This window comes from Triturus cristatus, chromosome 4_1, assembly GCF_964204655.1.
Source record: "Triturus cristatus chromosome 4_1, aTriCri1.1, whole genome shotgun sequence".
NCBI classification, from domain to species: domain Eukaryota; kingdom Metazoa; phylum Chordata; class Amphibia; order Caudata; family Salamandridae; genus Triturus; species Triturus cristatus.
In genome coordinates, this window is record NC_140585.1 from 333,097,582 (window position 1) to 333,120,606 (window position 23,025).

Consider the following 23,025-nt stretch of genomic DNA (forward strand, 5'->3'; position numbering starts at 1 on the left):
AGCACCACTCTTCACTTTGTCACAAATTACAGTTTACTTTTTATAGTGACAGCCATACAAATTGAATGTGGGGATTTATAAATGAAGTAATTTATAAAACTTTTCATATACCCCCTCTTTTGGTCTCTATGTGTGTTGCTTATGAGAATTTGTCTTTCATGAAATTAACCTTTGATTGATTCAATGTTTAAAGAAATAGTGCATACCCGACAGAACCATTGTTTGTTTGATATATGATCGCCCAGGTTCTGAGGGATACTGGGTTACCCCATTGTTACTATAATTTCAGGATTGTTAAGGCCTGCCATAGGAGTGACTTATAGGTTAACATGTGTCCCATTTAAGGTTAGGTATAGGTATACTACACCTAAGTAAGAGGTGGATACACCAACTTACCCCAGCTGAGTGATCAGCCAGTTGTGTCAAATTGTTAGGCCAGGCCAGGGGTGGCACAATACAGGCTTCAGCCCCTGGTAGGCCTTCGATACACCAATGCCCTGGGTACCTAGTGTACACTGGTACAGGGGCTTACAGGGTGATCCAATTCCAATTGGTTATGCACCTATAGTGCATAGTGTCAATTTAGTAGAGAGAACAGCAGGCTGGGGGTCTGATTAGCAGGCCCACAGCCTCAATATGTCAAAAACCAGTGAAGCAAAAAGCAAAAATTTGGGGTGACCATAGGATAGCAGACCCTACTCTCCTACACAACCCCCCCCACCCCCAAACGCAGGGACATTAAACTAGCCTTGACCAGTCTCGTCTTCATGTCCTAAGTGGAAGTACCTGGAGAGACCATCTGCATTCCCATGGTCTGTACCTGGCCGGTGCTCCACTGTAAAGTCCATCCCCTGTAGGGAAATGGACCACCTAAGCAGTTTGGGGTTTTCACCCTTCATCTGATTTAGCCACAAGAGGGGCTTATGGTCGGTCTGAATCTTGAAGTGAGTGCCAAACAAATATGGCCTCAGCTTCTTCAGGGCCCACACCACAGCAAAGGCCTCCCTCTCAATAGCTGACCAATTCTTCTCTCTGGGGGTCAACCTTCTGCTAATAAAAGCAATGGGTTGGTCTTGACCATCTACATTAAGTTGTGACAGCACAGCTCCCACACCCAACTCAGAAGCATCTGTTTGGACAATAAACTCTTTTGAGTAGTGAAGACTTTTCAGGATAGGTGCAGAGCACATGGCCTTCTTCAGGTCATCAAATGCCTTTTGACAGCTTACTGTCCACTGAACCTTTTTGGGCATCTTTTTGGATGTCAGATCATTAAGAGGAGTCACAATGGACCCATAGTTCTTAACAAACTTCCTGTAGTACCCAGTCAAGCCCAAGAAAGCTCGGACTTGAGTCTGGGTGGTTGGAGGAGACCAGTCCTTGATGGATTGTATCTTACTCTCCAGTGGCTGAACTTGGCCTCCACCTACAAGGTGGCCCAAGTACACAACCTTACTCTGCCCTATCTGGCACTTAGTAGCCTTGATAGTGAGGCCTGCCTTTTGCAGAGCCTCAAGTACCTTCTTCAGGTGGATCAGGTGATCCTCCCAGGTGGAGCTAAAGACAGCAATGTCATCAAGATATGCTGCACAAAAGTCATCCAACCCAGTAAGGACTTGATTCACCAACCTTTGGAAGGTGGCAGGTGCATTCTTCAGACCAAAGGGCATCACCAAAAATTGGTAGTGGCCTCCTGGGGTTGAAAATGCTGTTTTGGCCTTAGACTCCTCAGCTAACCTGATTTGCCAATAGCCAGCTGTCAAATCAAATGTGCTCAAAAACTTAGCAGAAGCCAGTTTATCTATGAGCTCATCTGCCCTTGGAATAGGATGTGCATCTGTCCTAGTGACAGCATTGAGTCCTCTGTAATCCACACAGAACCTCATCTCTCTCTTGCCATCTTTGGTGTGAGGTTTGGGGACCAGAACCACTGGGCTAGCCCAGGGGCTCTCTGAGGGCTCAATGACACCCAATTCCAGCATTTTGTGTACCTCAGCCTTTATAAAGTCCCTGACATGGTCAGGTTGTCTGTAAAGTTTGTTCTTCACAGGAAGACTGTCACCGGTGTCCACCACATGGGTACACCAGTCAGTTTGACTACGTATCAGTGAGAACATATGCTGAAATGATTGCAGAACTTGTCTACATTCAATTTGCTGATGCTCAGTGAGGTTGCCTCCAAGGGTCACTCCTTCAACTGAACCATCTTCAGGGTTCTGAGACAACAGCTCTGGGAGAGGGTCACTCTCTTCCTCCTGTCCCTCATCTGTAGCCATGAGCAAGCCCATGTCTGCCCTGTCAACATATGCTTTTAACCTGTTAACATGGAGTACCCTGTGGGGACTCCTGGGAGTGCCTAGGTCCACCAAGTAGGTAACCTCTCCCTTCTTTTCCAGGATTGTATGGGGTCCAGACCATTTTTCTTGGAGTGCTGCTGGGGCCACTGGCTCCAACACCCATACCTTCTGTCCTGGCTGAAACTCAACCAAGACAGCCTTTTGGTCATGCCAAGCTTTCTGTAAGGCCTGGCTTGCCTCAAGGTTTTTGGATGCCTTCTCCATGTACTCAGCCATCCTGGAGCGGAGACCAAGTACATAGTCCACTATGTCGTGTTTAGGCTATTTGAGAGGTAACTCCCATCCTTCCCTCACCAGACATAGGGGGCCTCTTACAGGGTGCCCAAACAACAATTCAAAGGGGCTGTAGCCAACTCCTTTTTGTGGGACCTCTCTGTAAGCAAACAGAAGGCAGGGTAGAAGGGTGTCCCATCTTCGCCTGAGCTTTTCAGGTAATCCTTTGATCATACCCTTTAGGGTCTTGTTGAATCTCTCAACAAGCCCATTGCATTGTGGGTGATAAGGAGTGGTGAACTTGTAGTTGACACCACATTCCTTCCACATAGCTGTCAAGTATCCTGACATGAAGTTGGTACCTCTGTCAGAAACCACCTCCTTAGGAAACCCCACTCTGGAGAATACTCCCAATAAGGCCCTGGCCACAACAGGACCTGTTGTGGTCCTAAGGGGAATTGTCTCTGGATACCAGGTGGCATGATCCACTACCACCAGTATAAATCTGTGCCCAGATGCAGTGGGGGGATCCATGGGACCCACTATGTCTATTCCCACTCTTTCAAAGGGAACCCCCACCACAGGTAGTGGTATTAGGGGGACCTTTGTTGTGCCACCTGATTTGCCACTGGCTTGGCAGGTCACACAGGAGCGACAAAACTCCTTGGTATCTTCATTCATGTGAGGCCAGTGAAAGTGAGGGACAAGCCTGTCCCAAGTCTTGTTCTGGCCTAAGTGTCCTGCTAGAGGAATATCATGGGCCAAGGTAAGAAGGAAGCCCCTAAATTGCAGAGGTATAACCAACCTCCTGGTTGCACCAGGTTTTGGGTCTCTAGCCTCTGAATAAAGGAGCCCATCATCCCAATACACTTTATGGGTACCTTGAGCATTCCCAGCAGCCTCAGCAGCAGCCAGCTGTCTGAGGGGTTCAAGAGATGGACAGGATAACTGAGCCTGCCCCAAGTCAGCCCTGGAAGGTCCCCCTGTCCCCAGAAACTCAACCTGATCAGGTTCAAGCTCTTCAGGGACAGTTCCTTCAGGGTTCTCTAGATCATCCTCCTGGGAAGACTGATCATCACTTGGAGGCAGGGGGGAAGGCACAGCATTAACCCTCCTGTTCTTCTTCTTGGTAGGTGCTTGGTCCACTGTTCCAGGATCCAAGACCTGAGGTTCAGTAAGGCACTTTTTGGCCTGTGACCTGGTCACAGCAAGGACATATGGTGATATACCTAACATCTCTGCATGTGTCCTGTACTCCACTTCTGACCATAGAGAACTCTCTAGGTCATTGCCCAACAAACATTCTACTGGGAGGTCTGCACTAACCACAACCCTTTTGAGGCCAGTTACCCCTCCCCATGAGAAGTTAACAATAGCCACACTATGAGAAGTAGTGGTATTGCTGGCATTGGTCACCAGGTAATTCTCACCTGGTATGTACTGTCCAGGATCCACAAAGCCTGGTGTCACCATAGTGACACTGGCACATGTGTCCCTGTAGGCTTGAGCCACTTTTGTATTTATCAATGGAGTCTGTCTGTACTTGCCCAGATTACTGGGGCTCACAGTCAGGGACAAATCCATGTCCCCATCACAGATCAAGACTGCCTGTGTAAGGGTTCTGTCTAAGTCAGAATCTCCTTCAGTTCCCATAGTGATTCCCACTACACCCTTTGTCTGGGGACCAACACTGCTAACAGTACTACTGGGAGCAGGTGCCTTAGGGGCAACAGTGTTGGGGGCTCCACCCTTCTTACAATCACTAGTCCAGTGAGTTGTATTCTTGCAAGATTTGCACCAGGGTTTCTTTGGACCTTCTTTCTTCTTTCCTTTAGATTGTTGGGACCCACCCTCATTAGTACTAGTTTGGGGCCCTGTTGAAGACTTCTGGTCTTTGGATTTCTGATCACCCTTTTGGTCTGTTTTCTTCTGATCACCCCCTTGGCCCTGGTTCTGGTTCTTTTGCTTAACCCTGGTTCTGACCCATTTGTCTGCCTTCTTTCCCAATCCTTGGGGAGAGGTCAGATCCGAGTCAACCAAGTGTTGATGCAGTTGCTGGTTTTGACAATTATTTAAAATGTGTTCTCTCATCATCAAATTGTACAATCCTGTATAATCTGAAACCTTACTTCCCAGCAACCAACTCTCCAAAGCCTTAGTGGCACATTCGATATATTCAGACCAGTCCTGAGTCTGTGCCTTCTGGGTATCTCTGAACATTAACCTGTACTGCTAAGTGGTTAAGCCTAACCCATCAACAAGGACACTCTTCAGGGCTCTGTAGTTTCTGACAGCCTCCTCTCTAACAGTGAGGAGTCTATCTCTGCCTCTACCTTCAAAGGAGAGCCATAAGATTGCTGCCCACTGGTCCTGAGGAACCTGCTGTACTTTGCAGGCTCTCTCAAGAGCAGTCATCCACTTGTGGATATCATCCCCACTTTTGTAGGGGGGCACAACCTAGGACAGGTTCCTATTATCAAAGACCCTATCTTTGTCCCTAGGGACAATGCTGCCACCAGTGGGTATAGACCCACTCTCTCTAGGTTGCCTAGTCTTGTTCAGTTTCTCTTCCATCAGGGCTACTTCTAGCTCCTGTTTCCTAATCCTCAGCTGAGCTTCCTGCATTCTGGCCTCATGCTCCCTCCTCTGAGGGCTGGTCATCCTTCTTCTGGAATGACCCTGAGAGCCTCTAGAGGCATGAGAGGCATTAGAGTCACCTGAGTGATTCCTCTGTCTCCCAAACCCCTGGTTAAGTCCACTAGGGAGGTTCAATGGGGGGAACCCATTGTCATTCCCAAATAGCCTTAAGTTAGCTGAGCCAAGTATAACACTTGGCACTGGGCTATTTCTCAGAATTACTACTACTATCAGGCTCATTCCCCTTGTCATCCTTGTCCCTATGCTGATCCCCATCATCTGTATTCTGATTCTCAACTAAGGGGCGACTGTTAGGAAGGGGTGCTTCAGTAGCATCTTCGGAAGGAGGGCCTCCTGTTCCAGTCCCTAAGGGGCCTAACTGGGAGGCTTTCTTGAGAGCTCTCTGATCCTCATCAGTTTGCAAGAGGTCTCTGAGTTCAGCAGAGGTAGGGCTCCTGGGCTGTTTAAGGCCCCTGGAATTAGTCAACTGCCTGAGCTCATTCTGGTTTAGGGTAGCAAAGATGGATGGTGCCCTCTGGGGGTCACTCTCGACAGAGATGGGTACGTTGGACCCCTCTGCCCCAGCCATTGCTCTTAAGTGTGGGTGGATGTGTTGCAACTACCTACACTTGGGTTTTCCCACTAAACCTATCTAGTAGTTGTAGTCAGGGTGTGCTACTCCCTTTGCTCTACAACAACTAAGTTCAGTAGAACTTAAGTATATAACTAACTTGTTTTATATGTACCTAACGGTACCTGTATGATCTTTCAATTGGTAACAAAGAGATTACAGAGGTAAAACACAGCGAGCTTAAATCCAACCGCTGCTCACCAATATGAGAAGTTGGCCTGGTATATGATGTTCACTAGTTAAAGTGACCACCTTGTACCATGCCAAGCAACCCTTATGGTGTGGTTGTAAGTCAACCTTTTCGGACTAGCTGCCCTAGTGGTAGTGTAGGCTAAGCAGTCTTTGAGGCTAAACTCGTTTAAGCGTGTTAAGCAAGCTGTTTTACCATATGTAACCCCCCTTTATACCAATGAAAGGACACCACACAGATATATATTCAAAATATATATGTATTTATTACTCAAAGTATCCCCTAGACTCTTTATGAGCACAGGAGCACAAATCGTTAAACAAGAAAGTATTACAATATACAGAAGTTGCACTTTATATGGATAGGCCCTGGTGGCCGCTCAAACCATATACAAAAATAGTGGTATAAGTACCACGAACAGGAAAGGGAGAAGGCCTAGGGCCTCTAGAATCGCTGGGCCTACAAGGAGCTAACTTTAGTTAGTGACCAGGAGGTCCACGGGTAGCGTGTGCAGTGAGGAAAGTTACACGCGGGCTCCCATAGATTTTCAATGGGTGCGTAAATGTTCAAAATTTACTGCTAGAAGGGTCTTCTGGTTGGACTACGAACTCAAGACTTCAAACCTAGACACTAGAGATGTCACTCTACGCTTGTGCACCAGAGTGCCAGCTTTACCTCACCCACAGGAAGCGGGTGCATAGGTCTCGAAGTGCGTCGGGTTTCGTCTATCTGTTCAATGGAGCCTGATGACAAAGATGCTGCAGGCGGCCGGTCCAGAAGAGATGCGGTGGATCCAAGGATGGATCGGAAGTGTAGAAGACCTGTAAGCAGAGGGGACAGTGTTCACAGTCACTAGCCAGTGACAGCGTGGCACCAGGTAGGTACCAGGCGATGTCGGGTGCAAACAGGTGAAGAGGTGTAGCTTGTCTCTGCAGCCACGTGGTCCCTGAAGGTCGACGACGGCCAGGAGTCGGTTCACGAGCTGTCCCATGCAGGCTCTCGCTGTCGGCGACTTCGAAGACGCAAACAAGCCTTGGCAAAAGCAGGAGTTGCAGGAATCGAAGAAAGCTGTTAGCTCTGACCAGCAAGGTCAGAGGGGCTGCTCCTTTGGAGGGAAGCAGGGGCCAGTCTGGAGCAACCAGACCAGCGTCGTAGTTTTCAAATAGGTTCGCCAAGATGGCCACTAGCCAACGGGCCAGGGACCGGGTAGGCGCGTCGAGTCGAGGCGCAAAGTGCAGAGGTGCCCCACACAGATCGTGGAGATGCTGGAGGGCTCACCTTTGGTGCAGATGCTGCTCGGATGTTGGGCTTCTCAGGACCCAAAGCACAACTCGGAGGGAGCCTCTGTTGTCGCGCTTGCAGCTTGTCAAGTGTCTTCCAAGATGGCTGGCTCCACGTGTCTCGGTGCCCCCACGGGTTCCTTCTTTGCAGGGACTGTGGGTCGGGCTGTGAGAGGTCTGGAGGTCCAGTTCTTGTCGGTCTCTGGGCTCGGGCTCCGGCGGGAGGCGGCGGCAAAGCAGACGTCGATTCGCTGGTTGGTGCTTGCGTTAGCAAGATGGTCACTCCCTGACCATAGGGGAGATTTCCTTCAGTCTTCTGTGCAGCAGAACGTCGAAGTTCCCGTCTTCTTCTTAGTGTTAAGTTGATTCCAGGATGTCTGAAGTCTTAGGACACAGCTCCTACCTTTAAGCGGATTCTAGGGGCCGGATTACCTGCTAGGTCCCTCCCTAAGGGTGGGACCAGGAAGGGGGGTGGTTACACCCCCAATCCTTTGTCGAGCTCGCCCCAGGTCTGGGGCTGGTGTGCCCCAGGACCGGTTTGAACTGGCATATGCACCAAGGCTCCTTGTGAGCCTCACGCATGTCTGATTCTATTCAAGCCCTACCTGACCAATACACAAAATCCTGTCTGGGGTGGTGCTCGCACCTCCCCTGGCAGGAAACCCTTTGTCCACGTCCCCCAAGCTGGAAGGACTCCCAGCAGCAGGAGGGCAGACTTGTGTCGGTGGTGGCAGCATCCATTTTGTGGAGCTGAGGCTATGTCTGATTTTACCCGGGTTTCAGGATCTGTACATGTCGTGTCCCTCTAGAAGGGTGGAATGCTAACCCCGTTGCCAGAATTGGCGAGGGGTTAGTATTCCAATTCGTATGACACCTTACTCGACATGTTTTGATAAAGCCAAACCAAAGATAGCATTTAACCGCGAGGTTCATAATGCACTTAAGAGTATATGGTATGGCGATATCTGGAAACGGTAGAAGGAAGTTGTTCCGACCACTGCAGACAGGCTCAGCTCATGCCAGAGCACCATCTCACATGGAACCAAGCACTCTGCCTTCAGGATTGTTAAGGCCTGCCATAGGAGTGACTTATAGGTTAACATGTGTCCCATTTAAGGTTAGGTATAGGTATACTACACCTAAGTAAGAGGTGGATACACCAACTTACCCCAGCTGAGTGATCAGCCAGTTGTGTCAAATTGTTAGGCCAGGCCAGGGGTGGCACAATACAGGCTTCAGCCCCTGGTAGGCCTTAGATACACCAATGCCCTGGGTACCTAGTGTACACTGGTACAGGGGCTTACAGGGTAATCCAATTCCAATTGGTTTTGCACCTATAGTGCATAGTGTCAATTTAGTAGAGAGAACAGCAGGCTGGGGGTCTGATTAGCAGGCCCACAGCCTCAATATGTCAAAAACCAGTGAAGCAAAAAGCAAAAATTTGGGGTGACCATAGGATAGCAGACCCTACTCTCCTACAGGGTGGCAGTGAGAAAATCCGAGGAGGGGGTCTAGGGGAACTACGGAGAGATATGGGGCGCTGGTGGAGGGTGGCAGTGAGGGAATCTGAGGAGAAGGCCATGAGGGGGAGGGGCTACGGAGAGATGAAGGGCAATGTTGGAGGGTGGTAGTTAAGTTATCTACAGAGAAAGATGTCATTGGTGGGGCGCCAAAAAAGACTTCCACACCAGCGCTAAAGCCGGCCCTATCATTGCCTTTCTGTTTTTGTTATGTAATTAACAATCCGGTGATTAGGACAACTGTGGAGCATACTTTAAAGTGTGTGCTAATTACATTCACTGCTATATTCAATGTTTCAAGTTTGAAGGTGATTTTACAATTGTTTTCTACTGGGAATAATGAAAGTGGAACTGAATGGTGGCTGAATTTGGGCTGGGGCCCTAGGTCAGCTGTGAGATAAGGTGCAATGGAGAGGGGTGGTAGAAAAGTGGATAATCAAGCCAGTAAGGGAGTGCGCTGCAGAATCAGGGGTAGGTAGTAATGAAGAGGGATTGTCCCTGAAAGCTCGCACAGAGGGAGCCCGAGTAGTGTCACTTGCCTGATACTCCCACCTTAGAAACCTCCTCTTCCCATCAAAGGGACATTACATGGAAAAAACACACTTTTGGAGAGTGATAACATTTAGAAAGAGACTTGGAAAAGAGGGTGTTTTATTGGGCCTTGTAAGACTAAGGCGAGATAAGAGTGCCCAGAACCAGGCCTGGCTAGATATATAAGCACTAAATCGGGCCAGCAGTGGCCCACCCGAATGCACCCTTGGCCCACCCAAATAAAAATTCCTGGAGCCGGGCCTGGAGAGTACTCATGTTGTTGCCCTGCGAGGGCTGAGACTGTGCAGACACCATGCTGGGATTCGAACCTGTGACCTGTTTGTTAAACATTTACTGAGTTCTTTCCACACTTTGCCACCTGAGAGCCACAATAATATTGTGTGTTCAGGGCCGTTGTGTAGCATAAGCCTCAAGCAAGACATTGGCATGTAGTTCTCCGGCCGCCATTTTATGAGGTGGAACCTTGACTTCCGGTTTGGGGGAACTCCTTCCTTGCTTTTCCTAGCACCCCTAATGTAAGCACTGCCTGGTGAGCCGGAAAATTGTAAAACTTCATCAGCAGAGAAAGAATGACTGCGGAGGAGGGGAATTCTTAAATTCCAGGGTTGCGTGGGAGTAACAGGTGAACTTGTACTAAAATGCATACTTTTCAGATAGCGTGGGAAACGGAATCTACACTTGGACCAAGAATGGAAGAAAATGTTAAACTAGACAGATGTGTGACTGCGCTGTAATGTGGAGGCGATCTGCGGTTGGTGTACTTACTGCAAGGAATTTCTGGAGAGCACAGCGTTCGCTGCGGCGTGCCTCGTGACCTATTCAAGAGACATTGAGGTATGCTAATGAATCATTTTAGCGTGAGCCGGGCTTTTTAGGGGGCTCTGCTATGTAAAGGGGCTCAATCTGCCTGTTATAATGGGAGGCTGCTCCAGAGCATGGCAACCCCACACAGACCCCCCCACCCCACCCCTTCTCACTGTTCTTTCCCTTCTGGCTTCTGCCCGCTAGTAGATGGACTGCCATGAGAAAGAAACAGCAGAGGGTGAGATGTTCAAACCTTGGGCCAGAGTCATCACAAAAGAAGAAAACATATACGAAATCTGCACCCACGGGCGTACACCGTCGCATGGGTGTAGATTTCCATATTGTAGGCATTCACAAACCTTTGCAGGAGTACTTCTAGGCACTTGGAACAGCTGCTGGGTCCCTAGAGTTTATCAATGCATAATGGTACTTGGTGTATAATTCCATGCGGCAATGCCTTTCCATGTGTGCACTTGTACATTTTTCCTCTCCACAGCAAAACTATTTCCCCCCTTGGAGATGTGCCTTCATCTAGTCACCACCAATTTGGACGTTTTCTGCACTCGTTCTCACTTTAGGATTAGATTTTTCTCATGCCCTTGTCAGGAGTAAATCTACTACTGTTGGCAGGGTTGGAATGCCTTGGAGACAGGTTTTTAATTGCTCACAGATCAGTTTGGGGATAAGAGGAGAAGCCAGGATTTGAACCCAGGTCTCCCAGCCACAAAGTCTGCAGTTCAGTCACAAGCAGCAACTCCTGTCCTCCGGCTCTGTGCATCGTCTTCTTTCTGCACCTGAAAGTGTACAATTCAGTAAACCCATGGGTTCAAAGCATATCTCTGTTTTTATCTAGAGTACACACTTAAATGTAAGGAAAGCTGTGTATTATACACATTTTTAGCACTAGCCTCCCTTGACTTAAGAAACAAGCATTTGCAATGCAATAGGTCTTGCATTTACGCGAGTTTAAGCTATTGGCATTGTAAATGACAATGCCTTTTATTTATGTTTTAAATACGAAAACAAAAAGGCATTGTTATTTGCAATGTCAATAGATCATACTCGCATAAATGCGAGACCTATTGCATTGCAAATGCTTGTTACAGTTTACTGGCAGATTATTCAGCTGGCAGCTACGGGATGCAGATATCAGAACTGCCTTTTAGTGCAGCCTCAAAGGTTATTGAGCACTGAATGGAAGAGAGACATAGTTTTTTTTTTTAAAACAGACTAACAAAGTAGGATATTTAAACTGTTTTCCTGGCTTTTATTATTATGGTTTGGGAATGTATTTTCTTTGTTTTACTGTTTTCCTCTCCTATAACATGGCATAAGATTTTTACTTGCGTAGCAGCTTTTCTTTTAACTTAAGCATCATGAGGCTTCAATTATTACTGTTTGAAGTAGATACGTACATGGATTGATAGATGAACAGAGGGATAGATGGATGAGCGGGTGGATGGATTGTTGAATGGATGGGGAGTGTGGGCATGGATGGAGAAGATAAATGGGATGATGGCTGAATAGATGTTTGCATTGGTCAGGAAGATTGATGGATCAATGGAAGGATGAGTCTTGAAGAATGGATGGCTAGGTAGATGAATAGGTAGATGAATGGATAGACATGGGTGCCTGCATGGATGAATACATGAATGGATGGACCAACAGGATAGGTGATTGGGAAGATGGATGAATGAATATGGGTAAATGGATGGCTCTTGTTGGGTGCACAGATGGAAGAATGGATAGGTGGGAGCTTGGATGAAGGATAGATCAGGATGGATCTTGGTGAGTGGACAGATGGATGGACGATGGGTGCCTGAATGAAGTTATGGATGGATGAATCTGTGTAAATGGATGGAAGGATCTTGGTGAATGCGCTGATGGATATACAGAATGATGGAGCATTTGTGCTTTTCAGATGCATTACCTGAACCGCTGCTTCAAAACTGGGGATAACCAGGCAGTGTGCATTGTCAAACGGTGCACTATGCCGCAGATTGTGGTTCACTGTTCTTTGGATGGTGGTGGAGTGTACTGAATGTTGGGAATCATTGTGCGGCGGCCGATGTTGCACTCTTTTGTTGAAGTAGTGCATTGTGCTGTGTGTGATGCTGGTGCTTCACTTTGAAATTGGGGCGGTTACACTACACAGTGTTAGGTGGAGCACTGTGCCTAGGGTTGTAGTTAAACATGCGGAGGGTGGCAGTGCACTGTTCTGTAAGTGATAGTGCCTTGTCTTATGTTGGCTGGTGCTTATGCCATTAGTTGTGGTACATGACACAGTAGAGTAAGGGTGTACTCTAGAGTGCATTGTGGTGTGCTGGTTAGCACATCCCTGGTTTGATGATCGAAATGAACGTGTGGGATTTTTTAAAATTGGTATATGTGCTCCTTTTCTGCATCTCATTCATGTTTTTAGGTGTGACAAATAATTCGTTCAGCGTTCTTCAGCCATTAGCTTCTTTGCCTCGGGTACCTTCAGCTACATTGTCAATCTTTTCTTTGATTTGACCCTAGGAGTATTTTAGTCTCATCTTCTTTTTATTGGGAGTTTCTGATTGCTTCCTTTGGAATGCATGAAGGATTATTTTACATCTCAAAAGTATCCATTAACATTACACATTCAATTCTTTATCTCATCCATGCACTGTTTACACAAAGTAAGCCTATTTAAATTATTTTGAACTGCGGCAGGCTTGTTTATTGCTTTTGTGAGCATTCATATGTCAACGTCAAAGCTGTTGGATTTGCTAGTGCTTCTACAAGAGTTTGACACTACCACCAGAGACTGAGTCTAGGCTAATGGATGCAGCGGCAGAGCAAATAGCATTAAGGGGATGTTTGCTGAAACCCTACACTACTTTTGTAAGAAACAATCACCATGAAATACCCACACATATATGGACATCTCCCAAGTGGCATAGCTAGTAGAACTTTGGCCGCCGGTGGCAGTCCTTGCGTTTGCCGCCTCGCAGTGGACCTTAAAAGCGGTTGTGTATTGGTGAATCCTGCGTTTGCCGCAGCTAAGAGCAGGCGGGGGGAGGCGGTCGCCCCCAAAACTCGTGCTGCCCAGGGGTAAGACCGTCTCCTGCTTGCTACGCCACGGCATCTCCCTCAAGTTTTATGTAAACATTTACTCAACATTTCACTCCCACGAGAATGGTAATGCTACTTACTGCCTATGAGCTGGAAGTACACATTCATCAACAGTGCACTGCTTCAAGTACTATCATTCCTGGTAAAGGGGCAGTATTCTGTTACAGTAATCCCTTATGTTAGTTGTCAAAGTATGCTTACAATGTGCGTCTGCTAAATTTTTGGTCTTTAAATAAGGCCAGCTACATGTGAATGTTTGCTCAGAACTGCTATGTATTATTCAAGTGAAAGAAAATAAACCTTTTTTGACTTTTACTTGTGTCTACTGAATTTAATATTATTGCCTGACCCACTCTGATGTGTCCATAAAATGTACCTTTTGTCCAGAATTTTTTTTTTAATTTTTCCATTCACTGCTCAGAATTTGCCTCAATGCCAGGTGGTCGTCCTAGCCAGAGGACCGAAATATTTATAACTAAACGGATGTTGCAGTTTCAACTTTCATTACATAACAAGCAATGGTGCCTTCCAAAAAAACAGCACCATCTAAAACTCTTGCTTTCGCTCTCCAATACGAGCAAGATCAATAAATTATACACAGTGAGTGACAGACATCAGTGGCTGACTTAGACAGAAAATAGCCCGGGCACCAAACTAAAACTGGACGAGTGGCGGCTGGTTAGAAACAGTGGCGAGGGGTTGGGGGAAGGAGGGGGTGGGTTAGGAAAAAAAAAAAGGAAGGCAAACTTACGTGGCGATCGCCGACGCCAGTCGCCGTCTCTACTCCAAGCAGAAACCAGGAAGCTCCCAGACTCCCCTGACCAATCACAACGCTGCCTTAAGCAGCTTTGTGATTGGTATGAGCGCTGTGGCTCAGCGCTCAGACGGGGACTGGGCATGTTCACCACTAAGGCTGTACAATGCAGCCTGTGGAGAACATGCGCAGTGCACATGGCGGTTTGGCCGGCACGAGAGGACTTAAGGTGCAGCCACCACTCCTCCTCCGGCCTCAATGTCAGGGGAGGCCACTCCGCCCTGAACCTGGTTGCTCTGCAGTACTAAAAATAAAACGATAAAGACATTTCCGTTATTATCATTTTATTTTCACTTTGCACTGCTTTAAAGCAGTTGAGCGAAGCTCCCCCGCTAACCGAGGAGCCGCCTCCTGAAACTGGACATCATTAGGGGGAGGAAAAAAAAAAAAAGTGTTCCTCCTTTGGAAAGAGGGGAAGTTTTGAGCTTGTAACGACACGCTGCATAGGTGTTTTGCACATTATGTGAGGTTGCGCGCATTTGTGCTTGCTGCAGGTAATGTTTGTGGCTTTATCAGGGAAATTAACAGTACAAATCGTCTCCTTAGACCCACACACCGACGCGTCAGACCAGCACTTCTGGCACGGCCAGATTGCCCTGCCAGTTCGAGCCTGACAGACATTATAAATAAACCCGTTTCAAGTTCCAAGTGATACAAAGTGGTATTATTCCATGCTATTAGTAGAGTAAAAGGGAATATTACTATTTTGGGGGGAAGGGGGGTCTGCGGGGAAAGAGGTAGCAAGAGCTGCACTAATTTAACTGGGATAATTTGAGTACCCACAAATAGTCTCAATAAACATACGTTTTCGCAGTAATACGAATAAGAAATATTAAAGAAAGTGAACTCATCTGTAGGTTGTAATATTTTGTTACACAAGTTTGTTCACTTTGTAAACACCGTTGTAAGACAGCTTTTTCTTTTTTAATTTTTTACCTAAAGCTAAGTCTCACTGCAGGCGTTTAGCGCCTAGAGGTATATTGGCTCACAAACGGAGCTACACAGCGACCCCTCCCCAATTGTCTGCTAGTGAGCGTTCAAAATTCCAAGATATATCTGTGTCACGGTCTCAGAGGCCCAACCCGTCTGTTTTAATTTCAAGTTCTCACCCGCGCGGGTCTCTGCATCCGGGTGCCTGGCCTCGGGGGGTCACCGCCCTTCACTCAAGCGAAGGCGCGTTCATGCGTCGGGGGTATATGTGGTCGCGTGACGAGGGATCCTTCGCTGCTTCTTCCCGCAGGCCGGTGGTTGCCGTTGGAAGTAAAACAAACGGAGCCGGAGCAGTCTCCATGGGGACGAGTTCCGGTGTCGATGACTGACGGCCATAAACAAGCTGTGTGGCACCGGGCCTTCACGGAGAGAGGCTGTGGCTCAGGAGAACTGGACTCGAGCCTCTGTCGCAATTCTGACTGGGTACTTCGGGGCGGGTTCAGGTTCAGATATGAGACTTGGCCTAAATAAAATAGTGAGGTAAGGGAACAATCGGAATATGGAGAACCCCACCAGGAGCAAGTTGACTTCAGTTTGCGGTGAGCAGGCGTCCCGGATTTGCCGGAAGTACGTCCCACATTTTAGCAAGGCTTGATAGAGCACATGGAAGTAAGCTTAGCTTTCATGTCTTCCAGATCAGAATTAGTTAGCAAGCACGAGCAGAAAGCAATTTAGTCAAAGTTGCATTTACTTCGCTCCATTGTCTGTTTTTGATGTTGTCCATTATGTAATACTTTGACCCTCTGTCGGTACAAAATAGCAGTCCTACTTTTGTGTTTGCGGAATGTCTCGGTTTTTGTTTTTGCAAAATCCCCGATTTATAATACTCCCTTGATTGATACCGGCCCACACAATATTTCATATTAGAAATAATCAGACCCCCAGGATATTGCAGCATAGATTTGCAAATTTTGAAGCATAAAAACTGACGTTTTGCAGCATTATTGTAGCCCTTTATTGTACTTGTAATCATTCATTTTCAGCCTTAAATCAATGGAAACTGGTTTGGCAGAGTATTGACTGTGACAGAGATGTTTAAAGTGTCTGCGAGTGTTTGTTTGCTATATTCTCCTTGGTAGTAACATTCTGGATCCTAGGTTAAGCCAAGCAATATAGCGCAGGGTTGCTAGTCAGCCTGTTTTTTGTGGCACTGTGCTGACGACTTGAGGCTAGAGGTTCCAAGCCCCAGAGCCATCTGCAGTAGAACACCACATTTTGATATTTCCCACTATGTGCAAAAGCCAATGTTGCGGTTTTCCAGCAGCTGCCCTGCGATTACCCTAGATTACCCTTCCACTTCTTCTTCATCCGACCTCTTGTTAGATTTCACAAATAGTCCTATTCCTTTATTTGACTTTTAGTATGACATGGGTTTGGGGTTCCGAGGACAGTTATGCGATTTTATTTGTTTTTTAAATTTGCATCTTCACTGTAGTGTGGATGTTTTTATTTTTTCCTATAAGAATTCTTGTTTAGCTCTCCAAGAGATATTCAGCAGGGTCACACAAAATTAAATATAATAAAAAAACACCAGAAAAAGGTGATTGGGGAGGGAAATGTCAAAAGGACTTACGTTATGGTTTGGCCTCCATTTTTACAAATACTGGTTAAATGCTTACACCTCTAATCTTTGTAACATATGTGAAACACCTGCAGATGTTTTGGCTGATTCTTTTGAAAATAAATGAAAACAGTTAACAAAAAAACAACACCAGAAAAGCTGAAATTGCGGTAGGTATCTAAGGTGCACCCCAGTAGCTTCTCCAGGGACAGAATAACTGGCATGGACCCACCATTATGTGCTGTATGCAAGAACCTTGAGGACATAAAAGACATTCAACACTCAGTTACCATGATCAACAGACATGGACCGAAACACACAACTCATAAAGATGTTACATAAAGGAACCCATTTACTAGGTGCTAGCAGACTTTAAGGGGCTGTAGACTTTTTTCTCACTAGTGGTACAGGAAAAATGGTTTGTACTCCTAAACTATCAAGTTAAGTTCGACTGAATATCAGTATCCAATAGGGTTGGACTGGCCTATAGGGCAATCAGGCAGTGCCCTAGGGGCTGGTCTTATAAGATAGTGTGTGGGATGGTTTTTTGGAGGTTCATGAGCCTGATTTATGGTCTGGTGGGCAGGTCTTTACTGTTGATTTTTCTGATATTACCCCCCAAACATTGCTTGTATCAAACAGAAATGTATGCATGCGTTACAAAACACCTATAATGTTTCCAAAAGTAAAAAATTGCCCTGTCGTAGCACGATTCCTTAATTTCCATGACAGGGATACCATCATTTGTTTGGCTCGTGCACAAGGCATGCTTACCCACGACTCACACCGCGTAATGATATTCCCGGACTATACTAGGATAGTACAGCAACAACGCGCATCATTCACCTCTGTAAAAGTACAACTCCGAGACATACAAATCTCATATATGCTACTTTTCCCAGCTCGGTTGAGAGTCAGCTATAGGAATTGCACTATAGGAATTGCACTATCTTCAACACTCCAGAGGAGGTATTTCAGTGGACATATGAGGTCCGACATGAAAAGCCACTTATACCGCCACCAAGGGGCTCAGATTAAGACAGATCACGATCATCCTGGCGCACAAGGTCGAGAGGAGGTAAGCAAGTAGGAGGCACCAGAAGTTAATCACACAGCTTGGTCATGTCATCTACCCATGGGCCCGTCTGATTCGCTAATAATCCATCCAAGAGACAAACTACACATGCCGGCATGAACTGGGGCTACAACAGCCAAGCAGACAATCACAGACTCTAGGTGCCACTAGCCCCAATGAAAAGTTTTGGGAACCATTGGATGGACCACGTGTCTGCCCCCTGTTGGGGCAGGCGCAGTTGTCCACCCACGACAGATACTTCGGAATTCTCTTCAGTATTGCGGTGGGAGGGGGATGTGTGGTGGGTTGAGAAGGGGTTTCAGTCCACATGTGGTTGTTTGTTGTGCTAGTTCATATTGCATCTCTCACGACGCGGACCCTCTAGCGCTAGTCCCTCAATAACATTATCCATCTGTAGGTATGACAACTCAAGCACCTCAAGTTCTGATGGTAAGCTTAATGTAATCACTTGGAATGTCCGAGGCCTACTCAATAAAATTAAGCATGGGGCAGTACTTAAGACAGGCAGCATGCCTGGGAGCAGATATACTACTCCTACAGGAAACCCACTTAATGGGTTCAAAAATTCCTTGTCTGACCAGATACGGTTTCATACATGCATTCCACTCTGAGATTGTAAGAGGGTCCAGTGAAACCGCCATATTGATTCATCAGCGTGTTAAAATGTAAAAAAAACCCGACTTCTTCTCGTTGTTGTGTTGACCTATGCGTCATCCATTTTCTCTGTCCTCTTTGCCAGCCCCTGCTCTGTCCTTGGCACTCCCCCTGCACAATCGTGTGCAAAGAAACCAGATTGGGGTATTGCGAAATATTTGTACTCGCAGAAGCAGCACAAAAGATCAGTCGTCGTCTGCTCGAAGTTTCCTGTCAATGGTTAAACCATGAATAGAGTGTACATAGATAGTGCATCTTGTTATGCAGCTCCAAGACTGGAAGTTGCTTGAACACCAAGGCTGTTGGTGTTTGTATCACCTCATTGTGTGCGTCTTTCTCAAGCTCTATTTACACCATTGGGCATCCCCTGTTTGTGATCTCCTCCTATAAAAACCCATGTAATCATTGCTCAGTGTGCTTCCTCCCTGAGTGCCTCTTGGTGGTCCTTGGACGGAGCCCCCACTCATGAGTGTTAATAAATTGGCTGATTCTTACTTCACTCCAGTGTAGATTCTCCTTACTTGTTTGAACCCGTGGACGAAGGGTGTCCCTGCACCAGTGTGTCTTGCAGACGGCACACTTCCACAAGCGAGTCCCCTTTACACACATCTGTACATGGACCGACACTCAACTCAAGGCAGATATATTTTCATATATGGGAAAATCGGGGACGAATATATAGTGCTTGGTAGTGTATACGCTCCACCCCCTCTCTCACATTTTCATTGAGCGCATTGTAGACTTGTGGGCATCTATACCGGATGGTCTAGCATTAGTTGGAGGGGACTGGAACAACGTACTACACCCAGAATGAGATATATGGCGGCAATCTACCACAGTTGATTCACTCAAGATATCCAGACTGAGTCCTATGGTGGAGCTGCTGGGATGGATGGACTGATGCGTGGAGAGCACTACACCCCACAACCGTAGGATATAAATACTTTTCAGCATTACATAACTCCTTTTCCAGATTAGACTACCTGTTTGTCACCCGTGAACATACCCTCTGGGTATCTAAGCCGGAAATTCTTTCCCGCGGCCTATTAGATCATTCACTGGTACAGGCACAACAACATCTTGGCCCTAAGAGACCTCCCTTTAGTTGACAGCCCTTTGGCACCTACACAACCCAACATACTTATCATGTCTTTACAAGGCAGTACTTGATTACTTATCACTTAATGAAGGATCGACCTCCTCTGCCATAACACTATTGGGAGGCGATGAAGCACACAATTCAAGGCTTCGACATAAGCCATTGTGCAGCAGAGAAACGTCATCAAAAGCAAAAACGATTCCAAATAGAAGCCAAAATAATGGAATTGGAGAGACAGGGTTGGTAAAGAGATGGGGCTAGTCCCCGTAGACAGCTAACTCTGTTACAGCAGCAGTATAGAGAAGAATTGTTGGAAGAGGCCAAATCCATGTTGCTCGCCACACAGTAGGATATACCAGTGGGGAGATAAATGCAGTAAACTCCTACACAGGCTGTGCCAACACTCTCTGAAACCTATACAGATTCCCACGATTAAATCACACATAGACGTCATCCTTACTTATCCAGCTGAAGTACCCAATGCTTCGCCACATACTATCAAATCCTTTACACCACGCGAGAATCTGTAACTAGCTCCTAAATAGAGGACTTTTTTTTTTAGAGACATTCCTCCGAGAACTATTTCAGTGGCTACACGCGACTCCTTGGAATCCCCCATCACACTAGAAGAGTTAACCATAGTAGTATAGGACATGACCCCTGGAAAGGTACTAGGACCCAATGGCTTTCTATGCAAGTTTTTTAAAGCATTCATATCTATACTGGTGAAGAAATCAAAACCTAATCTGGGGCTTCACTGATACACCTGGTCCTTTTAAACCAACAAAGAAGAGATTGGCACAGAAGCTGTAATATAAAAGACATCTTTTTATTCCTTTAACCTCTAAAGAGGGAAAAATGTGTCATACAGAATTCACAAATCACTGTAGGAGGCATGTCTAAGGAGTACAGAGAACAGGGGCATTATATACCCACACAGGGTCTGAAAAAAGGCAGTACAAGTACACATGAGAAGAGTTATGCACATAGATGGTCACATAGATGGTCATACAGAAACTGCACAGTCAACAAGTAGGAGTAGTAATAAGTTGCTGACATCAGTTAGAACAGCCTGACAGTTCTATACTAGGAACAGGTGCATTCTACTAGCTAAGAAAATCTGAGCATGTGCAAGACTCTGGGAGAGGGAAACAGCAAATGGCCAGCACATAGCTAACTAAAATGGCTGCCAAGTACAAAATGGCTTTCAGCTCATGCTAAGAGATTAATGCAATCTTCAACAGATGGTCCTTTTAGCATGAGCTAAAGACATTCCTATAATCCAGTAGGAAATATGCATATTAATTTTTTTCATAAAATTTATCAATATCCTAATTCATTGCTTGGTGGGCATTTCTTATTCTAAATATTGCTAAGCTGGTATGTATAAGCAGGAGTACAAAGGGAACAGAGCATTGAGTCATACAGATAGCAGGAGAGAGTAATTACTATAATCAGAAACAGAACTATTCGCTTTCTAGTCCTAAGCAAATCCTAGAACCATCCAGTAAAAACATTTTCAAGGCTCCTATACATTTCAGTGACCATCAATTTCAACTTCAAAATAGCCAACAGCACATATCTAATAAAACATTTTCGCTAGACTTTTCCAGCGTTTCCATTATCAGGGCTAGAGTATCAATCAAGGAAAGGGCAAAGTAACATTTGTCAATTGCCCAGATGAACTTTTCTCTCGCAGAATAAACAATTATTCCTAATACAATTATGAAAGCAGTCAGACATATTACAAAAATGATCCTGGATCCAGAGGACCAGGAGGACTACATAGGACCATGAGAATTAGGACGAAGAGCTGCAAAGGGCTGCTCCGCCTCAAAAATGGGATGACCAATGGGGTACATTTTCAACAAAAAAGAAAAAAGTCCTTGGGAAATTAAAGCCGCTGTACAACCAACCAGAGGGGAGTCTTCTCCCTGTGTCTGTTTGAGCCTCACAGGCAGGCTCTTGTTGTTCCCACGGTGGAGCTGCACAACTCGCAACTCATGAATCACGGCCCAGTTTCAAGGGAAAGTTTCTTCAGGATAGGGCAATCACCCACCAGGGCAAATGCTCTCAGCGATCCTGTCCAGTGTCTCGGGCAGTGCACCAGTTTTCTTCACTTTAATCTAAAAGGCACCAGAGACACAGCACCTGTACCCTGAACTCAAGTCCTTGCCTAACTTCTGTATTGCTCTGCTGGCACACTGCTCTTTCGTTGGGGCCATAGATTGCATTCAGTGTGCCCAGGTATCTCTTGACCAACAAAGGTGAAGACTTTACAGCCACTTTGGGCCCAGGATTCAGAGGCCTGATGCTAGGATCTCTGAAGCAACCCTTGTTTCAAAGGTACATTTTCTCCAGCAGAACATCTTGTGACAAACAGACTCCTATAAAACAATATTTTCCTCAAAAATGTTTGCTAAGGATCAGATGGGCATCTTCCCTGCATTCTATTTCTCACAATCCAAACTATGCAACATCAGCTCTAGTTAGGACTGTCAGTTTATTTACACAGACTAGCTAATAAAAACTAGCAATGCCCTTGCAAAACTGTATGTAGCATGAGAATAACAAACAATAGTGGTGTTATCACCTGAGAATTTCAGAACAAAAACTACCCACAGCTAGTTCCCCTTAAAGATCAAATAAGGAAACAGCAATCTAGACTACTCATCCTTTCATAATTTCATCAGACAGGATGGGAAGTAACATAGCAAATTTATTTATTCATTTTATTAATGCTAATAATGTTTAAAACAGTATTACTGAATAGCCAATTAAATGTCTCATGGCTATTTCACAGACAGTTTAGACAGGCTCAAAAGAAATTAAGAAAAAGAGAGAGAAAACAAATTTGCCTACCCTTAATTTGTAGAGGAGCTAGCCTCCTTCCCCCATTTTTGACAGTAGGAAACCTGTAACAGGTTTCATTCTGTCAACACCATCAACCCCAATTTGTAGCAACTGGGCATAAACAAACTCTGAGGAGCTAAATAGCACATTGAGCTAGGTAAAGAACATATTCCTTTAGCAAATGTACAAGTGTAACACGAGGGCACATGAATTCAAACTAAATCCCATTGCTTCCTTAATTCAGCCCTGAAAGCATTAGTGCAATACATATGGCAGAGCCATTGTCTTAATAAGAGCTCACATATACCATTATTATTCAATCTCTTCATATGAGTGAACAAAAACTTGCTTTTGCAAAAAAAACAAGTAAGCAAAACCTCTGTCCCTGCCCTGCCATTTCGTCTTTCAAATGTCGAAATGTCAAAGCAAATGTTGTGCTGAGCCCTACTTCTAAATGTAGAACTTCGACCTCTAACCTATTCGCAGCTGTCCCATCTTGCGTGCAAGGTTTTCATGCAGTTTTACAAATTCAAAGTGACCCTGGAGACAGAGCGCAACAACCCACTCCATTCCTGTCTACCAGCAATTCAGAGGTAAGCTTAATAACTTCTGCCAGTTTTTTGTACATATTTATATTTGTAAGTAGTGTGCTGAGTGCTTGTCTAGCAGTATAGA

At 45.8% G+C, this 23,025-nt stretch overlaps 1 protein-coding gene across 2 annotated transcripts in view; it reads right to left on the minus strand.

Moving 5' to 3' along the window:
* Nucleotides 1-15,531, minus strand: part of TEX52 (testis expressed 52) — a 176,715-nt gene extending 161,184 nt beyond the window's left edge. Inside the window, exon 1 of one of the 2 annotated variants that reach the window (XM_085650543.1) lies at nt 15,207-15,527. Coding sequence is in view for 1 of the 2 variants with exons in the window: in XM_085650542.1 (XP_085506668.1) it covers nt 15,207-15,224 (18 nt within the window). In the remaining variant the exon portion in view is untranslated. Of the gene's footprint in view, nt 1-15,206 lie in introns of both variants that reach the window. The other variant, XM_085650542.1, reaches the window with a different exon arrangement.
* Nucleotides 15,532-23,025: the final 7,494 nt, after the last annotated feature.